This window comes from Pagrus major, chromosome 12 (genome assembly GCF_040436345.1).
Source record: "Pagrus major chromosome 12, Pma_NU_1.0".
Classification (NCBI taxonomy): domain Eukaryota; kingdom Metazoa; phylum Chordata; class Actinopteri; order Spariformes; family Sparidae; genus Pagrus; species Pagrus major.
Window position 1 is genome coordinate 5,469,561 of NC_133226.1, and position 25,107 is coordinate 5,494,667.

The 25,107-nt window shown below is 39.3% G+C and overlaps 1 protein-coding gene across 2 annotated transcripts in view; it reads right to left on the reverse strand.

Moving 5' to 3' along the window:
- Positions 1-25,107, reverse strand: part of vldlr (very low density lipoprotein receptor) — a 62,607-nt gene that overhangs the window by 30,905 nt on the left and 6,595 nt on the right. For both annotated transcript variants that reach the window (XM_073478445.1, XM_073478446.1), the window contains exons 2-5: positions 17,898-18,017; positions 12,805-12,927; positions 4,526-4,648; positions 2,256-2,464 (exon numbers count right to left, since the gene is read on the reverse strand). In XM_073478445.1, coding sequence (XP_073334546.1) covers positions 2,256-2,464; positions 4,526-4,648; positions 12,805-12,927; positions 17,898-18,017 — 575 coding nt within the window. The remainder of the gene's footprint in view (positions 1-2,255; positions 2,465-4,525; positions 4,649-12,804; positions 12,928-17,897; positions 18,018-25,107) is intronic.

A 25,107-nucleotide genomic window follows, 5' to 3' on the forward strand; every position in this document is an offset into this window, starting at 1 on the left:
AGAAACATCCAAGATGACAACTATCTAAATTTCCTTCAAGACAAAGGACTTTTAAACTATTGAAATATCTGATATTGTGTTACAAAGGCTTTACACAGATATCAGCCATCAACAGAGGATCCAAACAAAGACGCACCATCACCCACCCGTGTTGTTTGATTGACATGTGATCTGGGGGACGACTGGGCAGAAATGATATGGCAGAGAGCTTTAAGGACTCAGATCTCACAGATGATTAACACTTTAATTAGAATTTAAACTGGGCAATCAGACAGAATGGGATCAAGAGGAGCAGCAGGAAGTGTTTCTCACACTTTCATCATTTCAGAAAGTCACTGACTCATGTGGGAGCAGATTAATGTAGTGTGAGAATGTGTGTGTGAAGCTCCATAACTGTTAACACTGAGGCAGGACTAGCTGGGTGTGAGAGAGGGAATAACAATGACCTTCCCATTAAACGGAGCACTTTAAATATTTGTGGGTGTGAGTGTTTGCATCAGTTTTTTTCCATTTTCCTGTGAGGCCGTCACAGCGATAACCACACAGCCAATTAACAGGTACGCAGCAAATCGCCGACTCAGTGGAACTTGTGCTGTCGTGTGTGAAAAACGTGTTAGGAGTGTCAAAGTCAGTGTATGTGTGTGTGCGTGTGTGTACGTGAGATTGTGTGTATGTGTACGAGGCAGGTCAATAACCACAGGGTGTTGTGAAAATTGAACTTGCAGAACCAGTGTGTGCCTGTGTGCGTGTGTGCCCTGCGGAGATCACACTCTGCAGTTTATTATAGTGAGGCGACATCTACTTAGAAATGAGAGGGAATGTGCTTGTGGGGTTGTGTGTGCTGCCGAGTGGGAAATCCAACCACAAAGGGATCATGAAACTTCCTTAGTCCTACAGAACATGTTTATAAAGACTTTAACCTCAGTTTTATCATTTGGTATTTTATGTCATAATCTATAGCTTTGACATTGTAAATCATTGCAGTAGAAGGAATATGTGTAATGCATAAGTTGCGACAAAAACTTAAGCCCTGACCTTAAACCGAACTTTCGGCAAAACTATCCATAGCCCTTTTTTCTTGGGTTCAGCTGGTTTTGGTGGGTTATTTGCATCTACTTCATAAAAGCACTAGCAATGTTACAAATTTACAAATCACATAGACAAGACAGACAAAATTATGCTGGGTAATTTCATCATATTAAGGGCACCACATAGCTAGGACTGGATCTGGTTTAAATGTGCTCTCCAAGGCCCTAATGTGGACTGAAAGATTTTATTTCAGTAATTCCCTGTTTGGGCAATTTCAAGACATGCACATGGAAAGGTGGACTAATAAGAATGCTGCCAGTCTGCACTGATCACGGGCCAGGTTTCCTGATGAGAACATCCCAACAAGTTTTTTTTTTTTTTTTTTTTTTTTTTTTTTTTTTAAAAGAGAGCAGCAATACTTTGGATTGCAGTGTTCCACATTTAATATACAGTATACCAGGGGCCTTCAACATTTTTCCGGCCAAGGACCCATTAGCTGATAGAGAGACCCAGCAAAGACGCCCTTACAACATTCTGTTGGATATTAAACGAGGCCTACACTAACATGACGTACCCCCCAACTCAAACACCTCCAAGGAAATTGAATCTCTTGCTTGATACGTTTCAAAACAATCCACTGTGGCTCATAAGAATGTTATACATAATACAGATAACTGGCCAATATCTTTCAATAACCTGTAGTTAGCATACTAGTTTGTCATTATGCATAGGTACAGTTAGATTAGTTGGCTCACATAATTGCACAAGGAATCATGGGTAATTGTGTAAATGAAATGTTCTGTTTTTTCATAAAATGTATGTTTTCTAATGATATGTTGGATCCATGTGAATCCACGTCAAAAACGTTGAAAACATTACCAAACCGCCTGCAGCAACTCTGAGGACCACCTGGGGGTCACGGATCCCTGGTTGAAGACCCAGGTAATACACTAAATCAGTCAACACTCATAACCAACATCCACATCCTCTTGCCATTTAAGTGTAATCAGGACTTACTCTCAATCATCCAGTCAAACCTTGCCAAATTCCTGCTTCTGCTGCTCTTAGATGGTGGAACAATGTAATTATCCTTTAGTTTTGTCTACAAGTTTTAATCCTGCTTTTTAGAGTGTGTATATTTCATACAGTGTGACAGTGTATTAGTCTGTGTGTGTGTGTGCGCGCGCAGTTTTTTAAAAAATTGTGTTATTGCGCTTCTCTCTTACCTGGCAGTCGACATCATCATCGCATACCCAGCTGGCTGGGATGCATGAGGTGTTCCCACACAGGAACTCACTGGGACCACAGGAGGACGGAGCGCACTCCACCTCATCAGAGCCATCGCCACAGTCATCCTCGCCATTGCACACAAAGTTCCGGGAGATGCATCGGCCACTGGCGCATGTGAACTCGTTTGGAGCACAGGTGATGTTACCTGGACGCAGTTTGGAGGAGAGGGCGAGATGATGCAAAGCACACTGTCCACATACTTTTGGCAGCATGAACATAGCCTTATTGCTACACGGCACGGGTTATTGTAATTTTCTTAATAAAACATGGCTCCTGTGCCAGCAGGAGGCAGTGGGAGTAGTACATGACAGAGGGATGACAGAATGTATGAGGCTGGTCGTAACATTTGATTTACATGAGTCTGTGGCGAGGTTATAGTCTCTGCCTGAAAACGTGCATCACTACACTGCAGTATAACATCTTGCGACAGAGTTCAAGGACAACAGGGGCGCAGATTTAATGTAAGCAAACAAGACAATCACCAAATGTCTCCTCCTATTAAGCAGCTCGTTTCTCTGATTAGCATCTTAGCAGCCAGAGAGGATGGTACTAATATAATCTGCTGCTGTAGTGTCGGTTCAAAAATACATAGTGATGCACATATACCACCTACAGCACTGGTATCAGCTGAATCACTTGAATCAAATTGTTTCTTCATTTCAACCCTGGAATACATTGCTGGGGACAGAGACACCTGGACTACCTTGCTTAGCCTGCTGCCAATATGACTCAGCCCCAGATAAGTGTCAGAAAATGGACGGATGGATGGATGAAATTTACCAGCATGCTTCAGGCTGTGTGGGCGTGTTCTGTCAGATCCAATTATTTTAGTTTATAGTTTGTCCAGGCAGAGCTTCATGCTCTTTGCAAAAGGCTGTTAGTTTGTTTTTGCTGCACAGCTCCACAGGATAAACAGCTGCAGGATGAGAAGTAATTGATGCACAGCAACTGTCTCATGGATGTGTGTAAGACATCAGCTGTTACACATAATTAGTAGTTCTTGGATCACTTCAGAAGAACAATCAGTGCATTTCTTAAGGCTGTAACACTCTTGTGTATTCCACAAAAAAGTTGTCTGCCCCTGCACAATATGAATCAGGCAGAAAGTTATGAGAGCACAGCTGCAAAGAGGCTGATTCATTTAAAGAATCAGGTGCAACAGTCAAGTTAGGTTGCTACAACAACTTTGTTCCTACATTCCGATTCATCCTATGAAGTCTGCATTTTAGGAGCAAAGACATCATCACAGGGTCAAAGTTTTCTCCGAATGCTGCCAAGGTATGTTGTCTTGTCTGTCAGACAGGATGTTTGCAGCTCTCTCCATGGTGCTAACAGGCAAGTCAGTGGTTTAAAGCTGCTTTCAATCAATTCTTGTAAACACAAGGCCACAAAGTATCTTGTGACACATCATTTTTTGTTTTCAAGTGCTAATCAATCACTGACAAATACATGACATGATTTGGACAAAGGAAAAAGCCACAGCAGGCGATGAATAATGAGAGGCGGGGTTAACCTCCATTAGTTGGTCTTGACAGCAACTTTGACATGACAGGGCATTCCAGGCAAATCAAAGTTAGATGGATATAAATTGTGCTATAGCACAAGTGCCACAACCTTTAATGTTAATATGACTAATTATGAGCTTTCACACTGCATTTGCCCTTTTGACACTTGACCGAAACTGCCTGGTAATAAACTCAGAAATTTGACATTATGGTGATGGAACCTAAAAGTACATTAAGCAGAGCCCGACCAACAGGTTTAGAGATTAGCTATAGTTTAGAATTATAATGCAGGAAAGACATAATTAACAATTACCAAGTTCACTGGGGTCATTTTAGACATGAATTTTAAAATATCGGTCCAGCTCTAGCATTTAGGTTCTCATCGACTTGTGAAGTTAGACCATTAGAGGCAACGGCAAAGGTTCAGCCTGGCCTCTGAAAAACACACCTACAGTGTATGGACGATTAAGTAAGAAAGAGTTGCTGCCTGCAATTCAAATATTCTTTTCAGCCAAAAGATAACTGAATATTCCCTACTCGCTGCCTGTGCTATATGACTACCAAAACCGACAAATGTTTAAGTATAAATCCAGGAATTAACTATAGGGATTTAAAGTAAATTCTACCATACTGTGCACTGTAACTGAAAATCATCATGTGGGCAAACATCTCTGCATGTTAAAGTGGGTTTTTCCACCTACCACAGTTGACCTCGTCTTCTCCGTTGTCACAGTCCTTCTCTCCGTCACATTTCCAGAAGACGGGGATGCACTGAGTGGAGCCCGCTCCGCAGCTAAACTCGTTCATACGACACGTCCGCATGTCTGCGTGGACAACAACACAAAAATACACCTTCACATTACTGTTTAATTTGTCTTTTGTTTTCTATTATTTATACCATTTTTTAAATACATTTGTGTAGCTTTGCATTTTGAGAAAACCAAACCCGTCACTGTTGCTTTGAGCAAAAGAAAATACACTTAAGTGACACAGAATTATCGAATGACCCATTAGAGAAGAGTGGAGTAGAGTGGACTTTGTGTTGGAGCCAAAGAACTGGCAAAAAGAAAAAAAATAATTGCCCACAACAGTCTTTGCTCCATTCTGCTCCTTTTCCTTTCACATCTTAAATCACTCAGATACATATCTTTACAAAACTTCACAGTCCTCTTCAAACAGTTTTGTGCAAGAAGTCTGCTGCTGAGAGACCACTTTATTAAAATACAAGCTTCACTATGACAATCAGACAATAACAAATAATGCACAATAACTTAAGTGACCACATCTGAATCAGACAAGGTTCTTACAGTCACATCTCTGATCATCTGAGTTTATTTCAAAAGGACAGCTCATCTGCATATTTTGAACATCAGGGCCACATTCAATCCTTTACTTCTCATTACCAATTCTGATTTACCGCCAAGATCAAAGCCTGGGAATTTCAGTTCACATGGGCTTAAAAAGCACAAGTGTGATGCTAATGCAGAAGGCTACAAAAAAAAGCAGCAACACGTTCAAGTCTTATCATTATGTCATCACACAGCTGCTGTGGCTCTACTTGTTGCCCATTGAGGGCATAATGCTGTTATGACAGCAGAGTCCAAATAAAACAAAAACGGGACATAACAAGGTCACAGCAGAAACTTACTTCTGTGTTGGAGATAGTGAAAAGCTTTTGGCAGATTAATGGTGACGCTGAGCTACAAGATACATGTCAGAGGAAAGACATTTTACTAAAGTGTGTTGATGAACACAGAGTCCTCACTTCTGTCAACTCAATGCCCCGACAGCCAGACAGCCGTGAGCGGTTACATAATCCAGTTTGCTGGAACATCAACAGATGAGGCCTGGAAAACTGTATTTGTATAACAATGTTGAGGTTTCTTTTAAATAGTGTAAATATTTTTTTCAAGATATTGAAGCTCTAAGTTTAACTGAATGTTTAAATATTTTTTAATGTGATTTTGCATCTGGCATATTGTAACATAGATCACTATAAATAAGTTGTATTATGTATGTTTGAGGTGCTCTGTGGATAGGGATACATGTAGACTCCAAGTTAGTTTCTTTGAAACTATTAAAATGCCTTCATCAGGGAATTTGACTTTTTTGACTCCATGAAAACTTGAAACATGTCAGTTTGGTTTTTAAGGTCTAACAATTAGGCAATTCAAACGTTTAAAAAGGACAATGCAAAAGTTTCCTTTTGATAAAACAAAGATCAGTTTTAGTATTATATCATGCATATGTGTTTTCTTTGCTTCATACGTTTGTTTTAAATATCAGTCACCTGGATATTAAACTCCAGGTGAAGGACTAACAGCTCAAGATCCCTGCGTCATTAGGAACCACTTCATCACAGTACATATTCACTCCACAGTACAGGTTTCCAATAAACCCGTTTGCCCCTTATCCCTGCGATCTTCCATTGTGGAGGCTGATAACAAGTACTGTTGCACATAAAAACGGACTGTACTGCGATAAGGGCTGCTCAGTGAAACAGGAGATGAAGATGAATTGAAAAGGGACTCCTACAGATGTAGAAATTATTGCCGAGGATTATGTAGTTTTTGTTGACAGGCGACGATATGCCATATTTCAAAAATCCAGTTCCGTGTGTTAAACATCTCAACAACAACAACAACTCAATGTAAGTCAACACACATTGCTTTCTGTACATAAGACTTATCCTGTCTCAGACTTTAGTCATCATGTAGATGTCTGTTCTTGATACATGCTCCTTGATGAATTTAAGGTTACATATCATTTGAAAATAGTTTTAATATATTAAAAAAATTTAAAAAAAACAACATGTCTTATAACCTTTTATTTCAACTTAACATAAATAAATCATAGGCCATCAACATCATCAACAGTGGGTGGTGGTAAACCCCAAGAAACATAATAAAGCACTAGAGGTGCAACCTTTAATTGATTAGATGATCACTACATTAATCACCAACTTTTCTGATAACTGATCTGTGTCCCTCTCTGTGACAGTAAACTCAATATCTTTTGGTTGTGGGCAAAAAACATTTGAGGATGTTATGTTGGGCTTTGGGAAACACTGATCAATATTTTCTGACATTTTATAGCCCAAACAACTAATCGATTAAATCAAGAAAACAATCAACAGATTAACTGACAATGAAAAAAATTGTTAGTTGCAGTTCTAAAATGCACCAGCACGGGGCAGGGAATTTTACTGCTGGCCAATGTTAACGTGGATGTACTTTAAAATCATCCAGGTTTCAAAAGATCCAATCTCAAAATGTTTCACATAAGGACAGATGCATTCATCACATTTGTAAGGCTTAAAAAGAAACCAATGTCTTATGACCCTTCCTAAAATCTATTTGATTAACTTTACACTGAGGTCTATTTGAAACCACAGCTAGTTTTCTTGTTCAAATAAAAGTTGACTCTGAAGACAAAGATGTTTACCTGACAGAAACAGTGTGAACTTGTGTAAACAAAACGCAGATGGCCGACTAAAGCCCAGGTTGTAACCAGAGTATTAAAAGAGGACTGACATCCTGGTTGTCTTTTTAAATTGACTTAGTGACCAGAAACTGCAGCTCACTTCCTTAATTCAACACTGACGCAAGAAAACTGACATTAACACAACTACTGCACCTTCACACAGAAAGAGCTGAGACGCACGCACGCACGCACACACGCACACACTGTAGATTCCATTCCCTGTTGCCAAGTCATGTGCAACAGCTGCTCAAACAGTACACTGATATAACAGCTATAGTAGCTGGGTTGACCTGCACGTACACCACTGTAGCTATGAATGGAACTTTAACACAAACTCTTAACACACATGCGCGCACACACACACGACTACCAACTTGAATGCTGTTCAGGACCTTCAGTTGACCGACAGACTTTCCAAGTGCAAGAGGAAACGGGTCGTAGCATTTAATCAACAAGGAACAGCCTGATGTCACAAAGGCTAAAGAGGGAAAGATCAAATGGCACAGCAGGGCACTTAGTCATTTAAGTTCTCAGCAGGAAACTAGAATTTCAAAAATGTGGATTACAAAGGTATTGTTGGTTCTAAGAAAATGGTCTCAGGATAGTCAACAATTCACTGTAAAATAATTGCATTGTTCTCGGTCTTTTTTTGATACGGTCACTGGAGGTTGGCATAGTCAGAAATATTCAAATCTTTCACATATTTGCTGTAATCAACTAATCATTCATCTTTTTTGCTATAACCACAAAATTAACTTAAAATGGCAGACCAGTTATCCAGATAATAATAGTTGAAACAAATGATTCCTCTCAAATAGTCTATTTATGTCTTCAAACTTGCAGAGCACTACCAGGAAAGTTTTGGCAGTACACCAGTTGCCGTTTATCCATTGTAGCATTGTAGTCGGTTAAGCCTGGTAGGCCAGTTAGTCAAGCTCATGCAGTGTCGCTGCCACCTAATAGCAAACACAAATCAGAGACCAGAGCTGAAGGACATTTTGATCTACAGTATGGCAGCTTTACAGTTTACCTGTTAGTTTCAGCAAAATGAAAAAGATTAATTTCAAAACTCTGTGCCCTCATTGTTGAATTGAAGTTGGGTTTTTCTGTAGAAACACCTCAAAACATGTCATTTACGACGGCACCACTCAAATGTGTTGATTAGCGTAACAAGACAAAAACTGGGTGGAAGTTGAGTCCTTCTCCCCACAGCATTTAGACAGCTTCTCACTGCAGATTCAGACCAAAAGCAAACACCAATACTATGGGAGTGTTTTTGTCTGCAGATGTGTGACATTATTCAGTCTAAAGAATACAAGATTTAATCATCTGGTCACGTTCATTCACGTGTGCATTTTAGTCCATTGTGTTGCTCTGTATAAGCTAGCACAAGCTGTAGTTTTTTAGCAGCTATTAACAAGTCAGAGCATTGTGGATATTTTTATGAATTATTTTTTCTTATTGACAATATGTCAATATTTGAGTGCCTTTACTGTAGAAGAGTTATGACCAGCTAGCCACTGCTGAATGGTGATATTTCTTATATTTTTATTTTATTATTGTATTTTATGTATGGTTTTGGTGATTTACTGTTAAAACGTCAACTCAGTTTTGTTGCAAAGATAACATTTTAGATTATGACCTTAAAAGCATGACTGTTTTCAATAGGATCTTATGACCGTACTGCATCGCAAATGCAGTTAATAAGAAAAACCCTTATGGTGCCACCACACTAAGCAGCTTGTTTACTTCAGTCTACAACCAATTACTTTGTTTTGAGAAATTCTAACTCAGTCATGTTGTAGGTTCTAGTGAATTGACTTTATAAGCCTTGCTTTCTGTAGTATTGGAAAAAACGACCTGGTTTGCCTTCATCCTGTTGGTCAATCCACATAAATCATGTACTTACACAGCTAAGAAAGATTAAGTAAAAGTAACAAAGTTTAACTACGAGGTCATCCTCTGCCCCTGCAGGACTTTCATGACTCAAATGGTTTAAAGCAGGTAGTCAGTCTTGTGTGACAAATGGTAAGAGGACAGGATGATCAATTCAAACATTAACAGGCTGAAGAGGTGAAAAAAAACATTAAAATCAAGATGACAGAAACAGGACAGACGCAGAACAGAGGTTTTAACCATAACACCTAGGTCCTCCACAATGTTTTGAAGCATAAATACTGGGAAGAACCAAAGCTCCATCCATTGTCTGGGATATTAATGTCATGTTAGAATACTTTACGTCTGTATTTTCCACTCCATTGTCTAGGCTTATCTAGCAGCTACGTTTTGTGGGCATGGTACATATTTTGTCTTTCTAATGCTGCAGAAACTTGGGAAGGTCTTGGCAACACCTAACAGCCAACAGCTTTGAATAACTCTGGTGCTTTAACAACTCCCCAAACTGAACCGCTCCCATTTTGGCAGCACTGCACCACAGATCCTCATCCAAGAGTCCAAGAGGGATTTGCCCCGACTAAGATGTAGAGTTGTTTTCTTTTCTGCCAGGGGTAAAGAATTTATTCTTGTATTGTTTTCAGGTTTGTGCATTCAAGCTGCAGCGCTGACACACTGCAGCAAAAAACAGAGAGGACTGCTCTGTGAAAACTCAGAGCTGGAGTCAATCCTGTCACGCACACCTGAAACCCTCTGCTGCCCCAGCAAATATCACTTCACAAACACTGATATGAAGCCTGGATCACTTGCAGGTTTGACTTTATATTCTGTGTCTGCCTCAAGAATTGGTTGCATTAGTTCTGTATTTGTTCACAACACAACAAAAGTCCTGCCAGAGTGCCCCCCCAAGAATAAACCCAAGACCTCAATATTAGGAAATATTCCTCACCATCATGTTTGGAAGCAGTTCTCTCTCAGTGTGCATCATTTGGTACTTCTGTTAACAAAGTGGATCCAGTCTGAATTCAAACTGTCAGCTAAGAGTTTAGTAAAACATGTTTTATCATTTGTGACAATAAATAAAATTGAAATCCCAAAAGTTTAAATTGAGACCATAAATTACATATTATGCTCCAAATAGATGTACTGTGTCTCTACTGCTTCATTAATTTACTCCATTATGAAAGTCAGGCCTTCTGCTTATCCTTTGTCAGTGCCTGGAGGAATTTCTATTTTTGTATTTTGTATTATCAAGGCTTTTACTTCGTTGCTGACCCATTGGATACATTTCTGGAAATACTGTATATACTAAGCCAACTTAATTCACTATATTTAGCTCTAATACACAAATCACACATCACTTCTGACCTTACACCCTTATATCAGGTATATTAAATCCCATTAAAATGTTTGACTAAATATTTGTTGACATGAGTATTGATCATATTTTGTTCTGGGTATGATGACCATAGTTCACCAGCTGATCTCCTTTAGAAGTTTCTGTATCTTTATTTGTTCAACTTCACTTGTTAAATGAATCAATAAACACAAGATGAAGGTGATTGTCTCTCTTGTAATTGAAGCTATTTAATACATTTACTATGAGTGCTGGATTTTATTCCTGTTTAAACTCCCTCACCTTTAAGTAAACAGGTGTGTAGAGATTACTTTTCTTTGATCAAACAGCAGGTATTAATTGTTTTATGTCAAACTGGATTTACAGATAACAGTTAAGCGTTAGCATCAAAGAAATAACATTTTTAGTAATGAAATGGCTTTGATAAAGAGCTGCTAAAAGTTTATAGTCTCTTCTATTGCTAAGATATGAAAGAAAGGAAGCTGCCTCATCAACCCCTCCAGCAAGTCTTTCTTCTGAGTCCTCCACTGATACTGGTTTCAGCTGGGAACAGACCTGAGGTTCAGTATTTACTTCCCGTACCATGGATAAAAGACACTTTCCATCTTTCTTTGGATGACTTACAAAAATGCTTTAAGCATTCAGGAAGATTTCAGGAAGAACTGTAAATATCCACTGAGCAAGTGTTTGATGAAGTACTTTCATCTCCCGTCTGATGTTTATCTCTGTACCTGAGGAGATGCCAAAGTCCATTTGTCTTTACAACAGCACAGTGAAGGCAGCACACACCAGAGATTCTCATTAAAAGGCGACTTCAGTGTAAATACTTTCTGTCATCACTTATCAACGAGCACCTCAGCAAAAGCTAACAGCAAATTTATTCAGTTTGAAGCTCAGCAGCTCTCCTTAGTTCCATTTAAACAACTTATTTATTTGACAGGGCTGCTCACTGGGGACCCCCCCTCACTGCTTTTAAGTGCCTCACTGCATTTCTGCAACAGTGAGAGGTTGTTAGACACAGCAGGAAATCTACTACGCTCTCTGAAAAAATGTTTTTAAAAGTTTGCAGTTGGATGATCCACAACTAATTAGCTGTATGTGTGACACGGTTTATGGACCTCAAGGAAAAGTTTTCACATTGTATTAGCTCAGCGGTGGAAATGGTATTCAGAACACTGCAACCCAAAATTACTACATTACTTCAGGCCATCAGAACTTTAGCAAAATACTGTATATACAAATCTAAACCTAAAGAGATACCTGACGGTATGTATTAATATAATACCCACAACTACAGTAGCTTGAGTGTGGTGGCCTCTGTATCAAGGCTCCTTGTGTCTGTTTCGTATTTGTCATCCAATAAGCACAGCAGGCAAACACCTTCTAATTGGTTGGATAAATTGTTCTTAGGTCAGTTTGTCCTCCGTGTCTATTGCTTTAACCTGAACCTGTCACAGACACTGCAGTAATTAAGGCTGATCAGACCATCTGACCCTCTGGAGGACACGTATACAAGCCATAGTTTCACAGTTTGTTCTTTATGGTCTGCCTTGTTGTAAATCTGCATTTAAATGCTTTGTTGCCCTGCAAACCGCTGAGTGGTGCGTTCAAAGTAATGTAAAAATTACAGAATTAGCTGACCTGTGTACAGCAGAAGGCAGATGGAGCAGGATTAATAATCATCATGCTGCATATTTACTGAAGACTTGAAAGACTTAAGTTCTGGGTCTCGCTGTCACTTGAGCCCCAACTGTATACTGCATTGACAAATGTGGGTTACAGAACCTCTTAACAGATGACCACAGTGTCCGTTTTATAGGTTAATTACTTAGACCATGTTTGATGCCTTGGATAGATGCACTTGTTTTATAGATTTGAAGGATAATGTTGATGATATTCTGTATGTCACAAATTCCATGAAAATGCAATTAATTGATCTGACTAACAAGTACTGTGCTCATATCCAAAGTCTGTTATATCTCAGCCCTTGATAATGACAGCATAATCCTTTAAAAAATATGCTGGTGATGATAGATTTGTCCCATCTCCAAACCCAAAAGCACACCTTAAATTTTTATATTCCAGGAAGTCATTGCTTTCAGTCCATATTAGAGGTATGGGATTTGAAAATCAGACGTGAACACACTTGTGCTTCAACCAAGATCAAGTAAGATCAAGATCAAGCTTCTGTCGTCGTTCAACTCAGCACAAACGTGTGGTTCATCAGAGAGAAAAGCATCTACTCACGGCAGATTTCTAAGCTCTCGTCGGTCCCATCCTCGCAGTCCGGCTCCCCGTCACAGTGCCATCGCTTCGGGACACATTGGCCGTTTTGACACACGAAGTCCGCCTCCGCACATGTTTTTCTAACTGCAGCGGGAGAGAAAAGAGAGATGGATTCATTAAAACAGAAGCGGAAAGAGAGAGCGGTGCATTTCTGTTTTGAGATCTTTTCATGAAGCCTAAATAAGGACAGAAAGGGGGAAAGAACAATGGAACGCCTTCACCCCTCGTGAATAGTAATTGCATTACAACCAACATCACCGCCTCATTATTTATCACGTGAAAAGGTCAGAAGTTTACAATTTGTTGCCTTCCGTCTAAGCAAAGCCCTAAGTCTACATTTGCATGGAGAATGCACTTGAGATTTGACTGCTGCATTTATTTTCCATCAAAGGATGAAGATAGGAAACACCTTTCAAAATGTGTCATCAGTCTTGAACACGCGGCAGATGTTTGCTGAGAATTCTTGCTTTACATGATGGACTAGGCAAATGAACACAGGATTAAGAAAAACACTGATGGCCTCAACAAGACACTAATGGTCTCAATCAATCATATAAAATGGGCAGTTGGATTATGAACTTCTACTCTTCTTCAATTTCAAAGTAAAATAAAGACAAATATACCAATTTAGCCATTACTGTATAATGATGGTATACTTAACATTACTCAGTAATACTGTAGTACCAATACTGTAATCATGGCATTACATGTATTGCAAACAGCTAACATTAAAGTTAGCTTCACAGACTGACAGGACAAGCTGCTACAGCACTATGAATCCAAGAGGTTAAGATTCAAAGCTTTTAAAAGATCAACTTAAAAGTTTAATGGGAGATTCCAAGAACTGTTCTCCAGCTGGCTGTCATTTTGACTCCAACGACTTCCTGTCTGAAACTGACATGAGAAGACCCAACATCCACTTCCCTTGGTGCTTTAAAAAGACATAGCCCTGTCCATTTTTTAAGACATCAAAGTTACACAGCAGGAGTGGTGGCTCTTCTTTGAGCAGAGTTTCTTTGTTGTTGTTCTGCCAACTCGCAAAATTAACTACAGCGGAGCAAAGGCATCTGCGACAGAAAAAAGCTGAAAAATTGATGGTCTGCAACTGAAACCTTTCATCTCCTACTGCTTATTAAGACACCGTTAATTATGAAAGCTCTGATTAGGATCGAGGATCTTGCAATATGAATTTTGACTTGCAACCGTGATTTTGACAGAAAATGATTAATCATTCAGCCCCATCTCCAGGTTATGTTGATCTGGTGCAAATCGAGGGAATTAGAAAAAAACAAACAAACGAGAAGACAGGGAGAGACGAAGCTGACAATTACAATTAATAAATGGTTTAATGGAAACTTGAGTATTCTATAGTATTCCTGATGGTCTGCTAGGAAATGAGATGGAGTGTTTCAAGAGGTTTAAGGGATTTCAAAACTGTCAATAACACAACCCATTCCCTACTAGTTCAGCACCTCCATGTCCACTCAGGGCTTAAGACTCTCTGTGAGGCCTTTCCTCAGACTCTGACCAGAATACAAATATGTGCCTCAGAAACAACCAACTCCAATTTGAGCCACAATAGCAGCAAATCGCAGTGGGCCTCATTAACAATCTTGTGTTTTATGAATTCATTTTGGATTCTAATCTTTCACATGTCAGTGTGCCTCAGTTCTGCCTGGGTTGAGAGTTAAAGCCGCTCTGAACTCTGAACAACAGACAGATGCACAACTGCAACAAAATGTCAGCGAATGTGAGAGGATGAAGGAGTGAAACTGATTGTAGACAGAAGGCCACAATCTGTTTTAGTCCATCACTTCACTGTCACTATGAGCAAAGTCACTGATATACTCATGTTTTGTTTGACTGTTGATGCAAACCCATGTTTACCTCTTTAATGCAATTTTGTCAGTAAAACACGAGGTCATACTGTAGTCACCACTCTTTTATTCTGAGTTTCTCTAACCACCAATCATTTTCAGTGGTCATCCAATTTGCCATTTTTGATGCTAGGGCAAGAAAAGTGATAAATCACCAATGAAGCAACACTTCCTGCAGCTGTTTCACATTAAAAGTCTTCCAGCAGCTCAAAGTACAAGAGTACAATCACTCCTGTTGCTGGTGGGCTTTTATTTTAAAACATGTGCAAGTAGTCTTGTACATTTCCAGAGCAGTTAGTGAAATTAAACGCATCCAATTTAGTACGCGAGCCATTAAAATAAAAGTAATTAATCTCTTACTATCTTTGCTAATTCATTTTCCTGCGGGAAATCCTTTATATTTTTATCTGAAGGGGGTCTTCTCGTAATGATTTTTCCCTTCATAATCACCTTGCAGTACAATCATCTGTTCCTTCCTCCCCCCCAGTCTCATGACCCAGATAAATGAGGGAGAAAAAGGAAAATGGAGAGATGAAATGTATCTCACACACACACACACACACACACACACACACACACACACACACACACACACACACACACACACACACACACACACACACACACACACACACACACACACACACACCTCTGTCGTATCCATATTTAGCTCTGCTCTATCTGCTACCTTCCCATCACCAGGTCATTCTGTCCCAAGGGATGCTGGGAAGGCTCCTGGTGGGGCCAAGCTAACATGGAGGGTTTTGAATGTCATATGACATCTGTGTGTGTAAATGTGAAGTAGTGAGAACATGTGCCATCTATTCTGTACTGTCCCAGGGCACTTTATACTGAATTAAGCAAAAGAAAACCTTACAGTCAAGCAACATAGTGTATCTGATAGTTTGTATAAACAACTTAACAGAAACATGTGACAAGAAGCAAGGTTCTTTTAAAGTTTTCAGAAGGTTTGTTAATAATGTAATACACTGAAAGCCATACTGAAAGTGTTCAAGATCATATTCAGAGCTGCTGAGATGTAGCCAAGCTGAATCGTTTAGGGGTTGCTCGATATGTTTTTTTTTTTAGGGCTGATACCGATAGTGATCATTAGTAATCCAGGTGATTGATAACTGGAACAGATTTACATTTACATCTCCAGGAAAAATAAAATCTTAGTCTCAAAGTTGAGAATAACCAGTGATGGAATGTAACCAACTACAATTTACTCAAGTACTGTACTTATATACAACTTGGATGTACTTTGCTTCAGTATTTCCATTTTCTGCTACTTAATACTTTCACTCTACTTCATGCCTTTCATAACTTTAGCTAGCCAAGTCAGATTATTCAGTGTTTATCAGCCATTATTCATGACATCAGATAGTGTTGAGGACACTGAGACCACAGAGTGGTGACCACTAACAGAAAGGTTGCATCAGAGCCAAATCATTATCGGCAATCAGACACAAAAAACAATGATACAGATGATCGTAAAAATGCTGAATATCGGGCCAAATAATACCCCTAAACTAGTTAAATTGTTACTATTTGCATTAGCAAATAACTCAGCGTGCACAATGTATGCAATGTTGGTTGGACATAAGCATCACTTTGTTGTTGTAACTTGAGATAGTCATTTGTGATAAATGTAACTCAAATCAAAATCAGTAAGCTATCATAAAATCATTTGCAGTCCTACATCAATGGAAGAAAAGGCTTCCAGGCCAAAATGTATAAAGAGCAGTCACAGCCAACACAAGTCTCACCGAAGGAGAAGTCTCCCTCTGCAATCTGACATCAGGTTGAATTTGGGAGAAGGCAAGAAACAGATTACCTCATGAAAATGCCTTGAATTGTTCATTTAATTTCTTTGCCACCTACTTTCCATCCAATTTGGGTAAAAGCAAAGCAGATGGTAAGGAAAGGCGTTTTTCAGAGTTAAACAACCTATTCTGTGGTGCTCCATTAAGTGTTTGGGTGCAACCAAATGTAGCGCCAGAGCTGGTAACTGGAATGAAAAACAACTACTGGCACCAGCCAATGTGAAAAGTTAATCTGGCACCCTGTGAGGTGACCTTTCAAGATACGACTCAGACTCCATTTCGAGCCTAATTTACATATTGTTCACTTTGGCAGGAAAACATGCTTAATTGTATCCAAGATGGATTGTCATCCATTCGCCCACTCCATCAAAGGCCAAATTAACAGTGTAAATAGAACACAATTCCAGCCCACACACAGAACAGGAGCAATAGAAATGGCAACTGATCCACACAGAAAGATTAGCACAGACAGTAACATCCTAACACATGGATTGTCTCAAAATTTTGGAGTGAGATTTATAATGAGTGTTAAAGGATAAGGCTGGTGTTATATTTTTATGTCAAAAAATCCCATGAAACGAAAAAAAAACAACAATGTGTCTCTCTACATCTTAATACCTTGACTAGCCCTTGTCTGTGGCTCTCAGCCCATTGGTTCCTACTGAAGGAGTAAATTAAAAAAAAACTGAAATTTTTGACAAACAGGTACAGTATCTTCTGTTGTGGATTAATCTAAATGTGATGTTTTTGCAAGCATATACAGAAGCTGGGCAGTGTATGTGGGAGTAACTCAGAATAAACTAAAGTTTGTGTGTTCAATTAACGAACATGTCTCCCATTGCAAATGGGTACTGAATGATGTGTTTAATGTTTTTTTTGGACAATAATGGAGCTCTATAGCACAGAGGAAGAAGATATATCAGACGTTGGCTACACAGACACTGTTAGGATTAATCTATTGTTGATTTGTTGGAGTCTTTTCATGAGATTTGTTGACATCAAGAAAAAATATCACTAGCCTTATCCATAAAAAGGATAAAACTACAACCGAAGTGGTGTGTGTTACTGTCTGGTGAGTGAACAGAGACATTTCAATGGATATCAAACGTCTGAGTGTTTTACAGTAGACACTCAGTCTAAAGTTCAGACTGTAATTACAGTGTTACAGTAAGCTGCCTATGACTACAGTCAGTGATTGCTTAACTGAACACAAACACTCCCTCGCAGTAATCTCGTTATGTTTTAGTTTTATTATTCATGTATATACGGACATTCATGTTGTGTGCAGTATGTGTGCTGTGTGACAGCAGTGCGTGTGCTGTGTGACAGCAGTGCGTGTTTACTGTCTCACCACAGGAGCTCTCGTCGCTGCCATCGGTGCAGTCCTCATCTCCGTCACACTGCCAGACGGAGGGGATGCAGCGACCGTTTCCACACTGGAACTGGCTGGCCTCACATTCTGTCTTCGTACCTACAGAGAAAGACAAACAGAGGAGGTATGAGGAAAACTGAACCGATTATAGTTTCAAATGTTTTCATAATTATCATTTACTGTTTGTTTAGATGCAATTTGCTTTTTGTCTGGTCCCTGCAGGGCTCCCTGCAGTGCTGTAATTTCAAAACAAGTGGTTTGAAACAGAGCTCTGGCATTCAGAGCAGATCGAAGCTACTGTGAAGAGACGCCAGCTCCACATGTTGGATTTCATTTCTTCCTGCCCGACTTGTTTCACATTTTCCAAACTTAATCTCTGCTAACAACATCCCAACAACCAACCCCTCACACTACTTTGCGGTGAGAGTACCGTGTACTCTTGTTATCTATACACCACGAACAGGAGAGAAAAACCTTTCTCAAATGATATGGTGTTTGAGCACATAGAAATACACTCACATTCCTGTGTTTGTGTTTGTAACTGAAGAGGACGTGACATCAATATTTTAGTAGAGAACCAAACCTCAGTGTCCTGAAAATGTCTACTTGGTACCACCGGTTTAACTGTCATCTGAAGGACATCAGATGTACAAGAACTGATGCAAAGGAAAAAGGAGAAACCGAGAAGGGATTTTTCCCCTTTTAACCAAAACCATGCAGAAACGCATTTCTGACTGTGGATTTGATTAAATGATTAGGCCGATAGCTTTCTGACTTTGGAAAGTTGAATAAAATTAGTGACAAAAGGAAAAATATTAAACTGACAGATTTATTCAGCACTGTAGATGAACATATGTAGGTCAAGAGAGGGAAGATAAAATAAAAATGTGATTCTTCTGAGGAAAAACACTCATCCACACACTGATAAAACCCATTAGTCCATTCATGAATTAGTCAATCAACAGAATCTTAACTTGGGGTTTGAAAACTGCTTCATAATTTTACTTTATTTCTTAACAAAAAATACCCATAATACACTTTAGCCTCTCGAATGAGAATATTTCTTGTTTTCTATATATGGCTAAGGTGACAAGAAACAGAATCCTTCTTGGTTCTGAACTCTTTCACCATTTCCTGCTGTTTAATGGGCCGAACAATTTAACTGATTGATGGATTAAGTATTTGGCAGACTAATCAAGCAAAAGCAATCTAATATCAATCCTTTATAGCTTTCCTTACAGCACAAAGGGGGGAACTGCCATTAACAAAATTCCTCTACCAAGAATAAAAAAAATACAGTAAACGACACTTTCAAGTCAAGGCACCAATATTGCGAATCATCAGAAGAGGCTTTACAATCTGTACCCTCCATCACTGGACCTTTTATTCAGATAAGGAAAAAGTGGTTTTCAGAAAGATTATAGTAATCTTACCGGCAGGACAAACATGGAAAACAAGTATGAGGTTGCCAGAAGGATAACAGTGACAGGTGTTAGGCCTCAAGTAATCAAGGGATAAGCAGATAAATGAAAGTACAAGTGTCTCCACAGACTGAGGTAAGCAGAAAGGTTACTCCGTAAGAAGGGGGTACGATAGGAAAAGGTCCTGCAGTCTGCTGACTTCTTTTTAATTCTGGGAACAGACAAGAGGCCTGTATTCTGAGAGTGGAGGAGATATGAAGAGATGTGTGCACATTTACAATTCATCAGAAGCACCTTAAAGTCTCATTTGACATGGATAGAGAGACAGGATGTAGACTTCTTTGGCCATCTTGTTTCGGTATAAAGAGGTGCAACTGAATCCAGGAGACTAGAAAGGTGTGTGCTTAAGTCACATTGCAATTTTCAACAGGGCTTGTGGCTGCACTTGATTAGGTACAGATTTTTGCTTCAAGTAATCACCAACCTATCTGCATGGGCTACAGTGGGAACAATGTGGGCGTCAGTCACCACAGACACTGGTGACACAGCTTTCCAGCATGGAAGCGTGAGAAAATCTGGCTATCCAAACAATCACACTGTTAAGTTGCGAAGCAGACAATTTATTTCAGTGTGAGATCAGATTTGAATCACATTTCAAACCACTTGGGGTTGGATCCGATCAGCAAACAGGGGTTGACTATATGGATTATATTATATTATAAACTGGATTTCTAGACTCTGTACTCGAAAGAAGTCTTTGCAGTACAGTTTGCAGTCTGTCGTGCTGGAGGGAGTGACAACTCCAGGTCTTAAAATAACACTGTCTGACCTTGACGCTCTCTTCAGTCTGGACTGTCTCTGTCCAGGTGGATAAATGGAGCACAGAGTAGTAGTAGAAGCCCAGGAGAGGCTGCACGTCCAGTTGGATCACTATGCCACTGAAAGGTCAACTTCTTTTAATAAAAGTCTCCCAGTTAAAACTTTTAGGGTGTCTGTCAGAATAAGACGTTAATTTAAAAAAACATTTTCAGGCCAAAAGGATTTTTGGAATTTATACTTGAATTGTATTCTTGTCAGGATGTGAAAGTCTCTTAAAAACAGCTCGTCACAAACACTAATATGAAGGAAAGTGTTTTAAGTGGGTCAGCAGCTACTTTAGGGAGAGAAACACCCCCGGGCTGATCTGATTTGAACCTGATGCGCTGCAGGCCTTTAACTGAAGCAGCAACACATGACTAAAGAGCTGCATGAATGAAATTGTACCCATGTCATAAAATCTATGGCTCTGCAGATTAACTATGTAGCTGTGACGAGTTAGGAATTGCAGTCACATTCAGCAAAATGACTGGCTTATATCTGATATTCAATATAAGACTCACAACTGGCAACTGTAACTAATTTAAAATAATCTTTAATTGATCAAGCAAAAGTGTCAACAGTGTCCACTCACATGTAGGGATTTGCTGCTGAGTTGAGGTTAGGGCTCAGCAATATATTGATATTATATCACTATCAAAATATCACGTTATAGCCTGAAAAATATCACTATTATTTTAAGGCCATATGCCCGAGGTTGTAAGCCACTCTGATCTAGACCAAGATCAATTTAGTTTGTAGGCAATGGTCTAAACAATAGTCACACCCACTACATATACATAATTTACTGCGTGGAACAGAACCTGAAAGATGTTTTATTTCTTATAAGTTTGCTAATTTTTCTGTATGTTAGCAGAGGTGATGTTAGCTTCAGTTGAGGTGGCTCACATTCACTATTAAAGAAGTGCTGCATGAAAAGCTCTGCACTATTTGAAAACTATCATTAACCTGCAGCAGCATTCACATAAGAAAATGTCTCATCATTCAGATTTACCGCCACTTCATTTTGTTGAATGGCCAATCAATTCCTCAATGTTCACCCATGTTTGCAAACACCTTAAAAAGTGTCGAAAAATCAAAATCTGAACAGAAGAGGTTTTTGAAAGTATTTCCATTTGTGGCTACGCCCAGTACGGGACCACTCACTTCACAGTGCAGTAGGAGGTAAATACACAGCCAACCGTGCCAACAGCCTGCAGACTTCCACTGAACCAAGACCACACCAGCTGTACCTCCACCACAGTCATGTTACAGAATAGAGTGTGCTGACCTTTCATCCACATTACCATTTCAAATCGCCTCAATCAAAGCATAATGGATCACCACATACCTACATGCATTTTAATCAAAACAAATGGAGCACATCAACCCATCTAACAACCACTGCCATTCAGACATATTAGGGAGAAAACGCAAAACATTTCATCAAGCACCTCCACAGCTCAGGAAAACCTTCCTCCTCGGTAAAGTTAGCCATGTTACCTTCTGACCAGTGAGATCCAGCCAACCGTTGGCTTGCATCAATAGCAGCCTATGAACGCTGACTGTCAACTGACTGGTCAACTAAAGCTGTGACGAATGTGTTTTTTATTACTATTTTTTCTATTAGTTGAAGCAAAGGGTGCCATCTTCAAACTGCTTATTTTTTCTCAAACAGCAGTGAAAAAGTCCACAGAAATGTAGTTCTATAGGGGCGAGGGAAAAAAAGCTGAAAATTGTATTGCGGGCATTGTCATTATGATAACTGACCATTATGAGAACAATTAATTTTTTGATGGTCACAATTGATTAACACTCATTTTGACACTCAATGATTTCTGAATCATTGTGTACACTCGGGGTGGGACAAAATATTGACACAGCAATATATCAAGATATTTCCTCTTAAGATGATTATCGATATGCTGGCGCCAAATGCCTTTATTTTTTATTAAAACATGCGGCACATTGGAATAATGGCACACGTGAACATGGACAAGTTCTTGTCAGTGTGTGTGACAGACGTACTAAGCTACAACTCTGTGCTTTTTTTGTACATCGTTTCATCTTAGTCTCAGATTCTGTGAAATTACCCCACAATGCAGTGAATACTAGCACAATTCCAGCAATCTGCCTTTTAAGGGGTATTTTGTATTCTTTAGTTTGACGGATATCATGATATATCATTAGATGACTGTCTTGCAATGTATCGATTATCACAGAAATGCAACTTATATCATGAGTTAGTCTAACATTCTATGCAAAATAAAAATTTCAAATGGGTAACACATTTCGATGGAGCCGTTGCTATAAGCTACAAGAGAGTTTGGAAATTATTGCAACTACAATGAACCAAACAATGAACGGAGCAGTCAGTTATTACCGCTGTTGGGTCAAACAGGGCTACACAGGGAATTACAGGACAAACCAGCATTCACAACCAACAAGTTTAAATATAGCCAAAGAGCGCAAAGTATAATGCAATGTTTTGTAGTCTGGCTTAGTTTCCTTATAATCTGAGGGGGAAAAAAGCAGGAACAGTTCTTTACACGTTCTACCAAGGTACAGTGTAACATAATTTTTAGACAATACTACTGAAGTCTCTTGTCCACACAGCACACTTCTTTCTAGATTCTAGACCCCATGTTAACATATGAACATAGGCAAGGGAGCTTGGCTTAATATATATAGGGACAGGGGCATAAAGCAACTGACCCTGGACATGTCACTCTGAGTTATACAGTACCATATTCTGCTGAGATTACGCTGTTAACAAAATAAGCCAAAAACACAGAACCCTCCAACTATAAGATGTCAAGAGGTTTCTTTAGATGAGCTGAGGGAGATAAAACTAACCATGACCAAGACATTTCCTGGAAAAAGAGGAAACGCACAAATGAGTCAAGGAATGGCATAAAACTTCCCCCTTTTTTTTGTAAGATGACTTCAAATTTTAGGAACACTTTTCACTGAAGCAACATACAGACGCTTTGTCCTTGCTGCAATGGCCCAAGGTTCAAATCCGATCAGTGGCCCTTTGCTGCATGTCATCTTCTCGCTCTCTCATCCCATTTCCTGTCAATCTCGAGCTGTCTTGTCAAATAAAGCCATGGAAAGCCAAACATACGAAGAAAAAAAAAGGCCAAATTCATTAGAGAAAGAACTTTGAGGGGGCTCAGAAGCGCTGTGGTATTTCACTGAAATGTTCAAAAATCATTGCCAAGCAAAAATGTTTCATAAATTGGATTGAAGTACAGTTTTGCAAGCTTTTGATCAGAGTATCCCACTGTTAATGTAAGTTGGGCCTTGTCCAGCACTTTGTTATGCTTGCACAGCAATCTAGATTTTCCAAACACACTTGGACAATTTAAAGATTTGGTCAGCCAGCTGATCTACACAAGCAGTCCGTATTTCACCCATTTACCCCAACTCATCCAATAAAACCTGGGGAAATTAACTCTATTGTACAATAATCTTGAGAACTTAAGATCCTGACAACCTTGGACTGATACTTTCAGGTGTGTTTACTCTTCTAGTAATGTTGGCATGTGGCCAACTATACCTTAAGCCCTTTCCACATTTGTGACATTTGTGGAGCTTCACCCAAGGATCATTTCCACTAGTGATTGGTCTGTTTACATTTTTTGCTGAACAAATTGATCATATAGGCCATTGGATAGCAAAAAAATTCTCTCTCAGAGCATGAGGTGACATCTAAAACTTATTTGGGTCATTTTTGGATAAGTGAGTTCAGCGATTAATCAGCGATCAAAATTGTAAATTGTTACTCTGTTTCAATTGATGATCGTTTCAGCTAATATTTTCTTCCATTTTATAGACTAAAGCTGAACTTATGCATGTTAAGGCTAGGCTATACCATGGTAGACATGAGTCTAGTCTAAATGTACTGTGCCTACATATAAAAAAGGGTTGTTTTGTCCGACACAAGGTCCAAAACTCAAGATATATATATTACAATAAAATTGATTACCCCAGATAATCCCACATGGGGACTGTGACTGGTCAGTTTAGGCTGCCTATGTTTTCTCCAACAAATGATGTCGGCAAAGGGTCGAAAAAAAGTTGTAGCATGGCAGCATTTCAAAACCTTAGCATAGTGTTATAATGTAGGGTTGGATGATTGGACGTTTGCTTCTGCTTCACTAGTGGCGAGGATTACTCCATGTCTTAGAAACAGGGGAAAAAGGCAGCTAATGCTTTCCAAAGTCAATACTTGTTCCAAAAGAACTGAATATCTGGAATTAACGTTGGGCGATCGTTTCTAGGCGGGAATAGGAGGGGTGACTTTTTGTGACTCAAATTGAAATTCTACAATGCGGTTCTTCTCAAGGACAAAATGCTAGAGACAGTGTACTGAAAAGGCAGTCTGGCTTGTCCTCTAATTTCAATAAACAGGAAAGAGATAACCAAGGAGATAAAGAAAATGTTTGGAATAGCGGTTGATTGCAGTGTCATATCTGGGCATAAACTTATGGCACACAAATATTTCTTTAAAATCTTTTAGGAAGCCTGTTAATGGTGGCTACCTCTTAAGAAGTACAATGGTATAATGCAGTGAAGACTCCAGTACAACATCTTGAACAACAAGGTTGAAGTAACACCTTTCAACAGTAACGGAAATTAGCAAATGTAGGATTTATGGAAAGACTTTTGTATTAGATTGCATTCCACTGTACAGGTGTACTTATTGAAGTGACCAGTGAATCAAAGCTCCTATAAAATGGAACCCATTACATGTACAGTGAGAGAGGTTGCCCATGTCAAACCCACCCACCCACTTTGCTTGAAAACACTTATAAATAAGCTCTGAAAAAAAACAAACACCTGGAAAACAAGCATGCCAAGCCAAATTATCTTTTTGGCCCCAACTCTTACTTACATCCAGTGGAGAA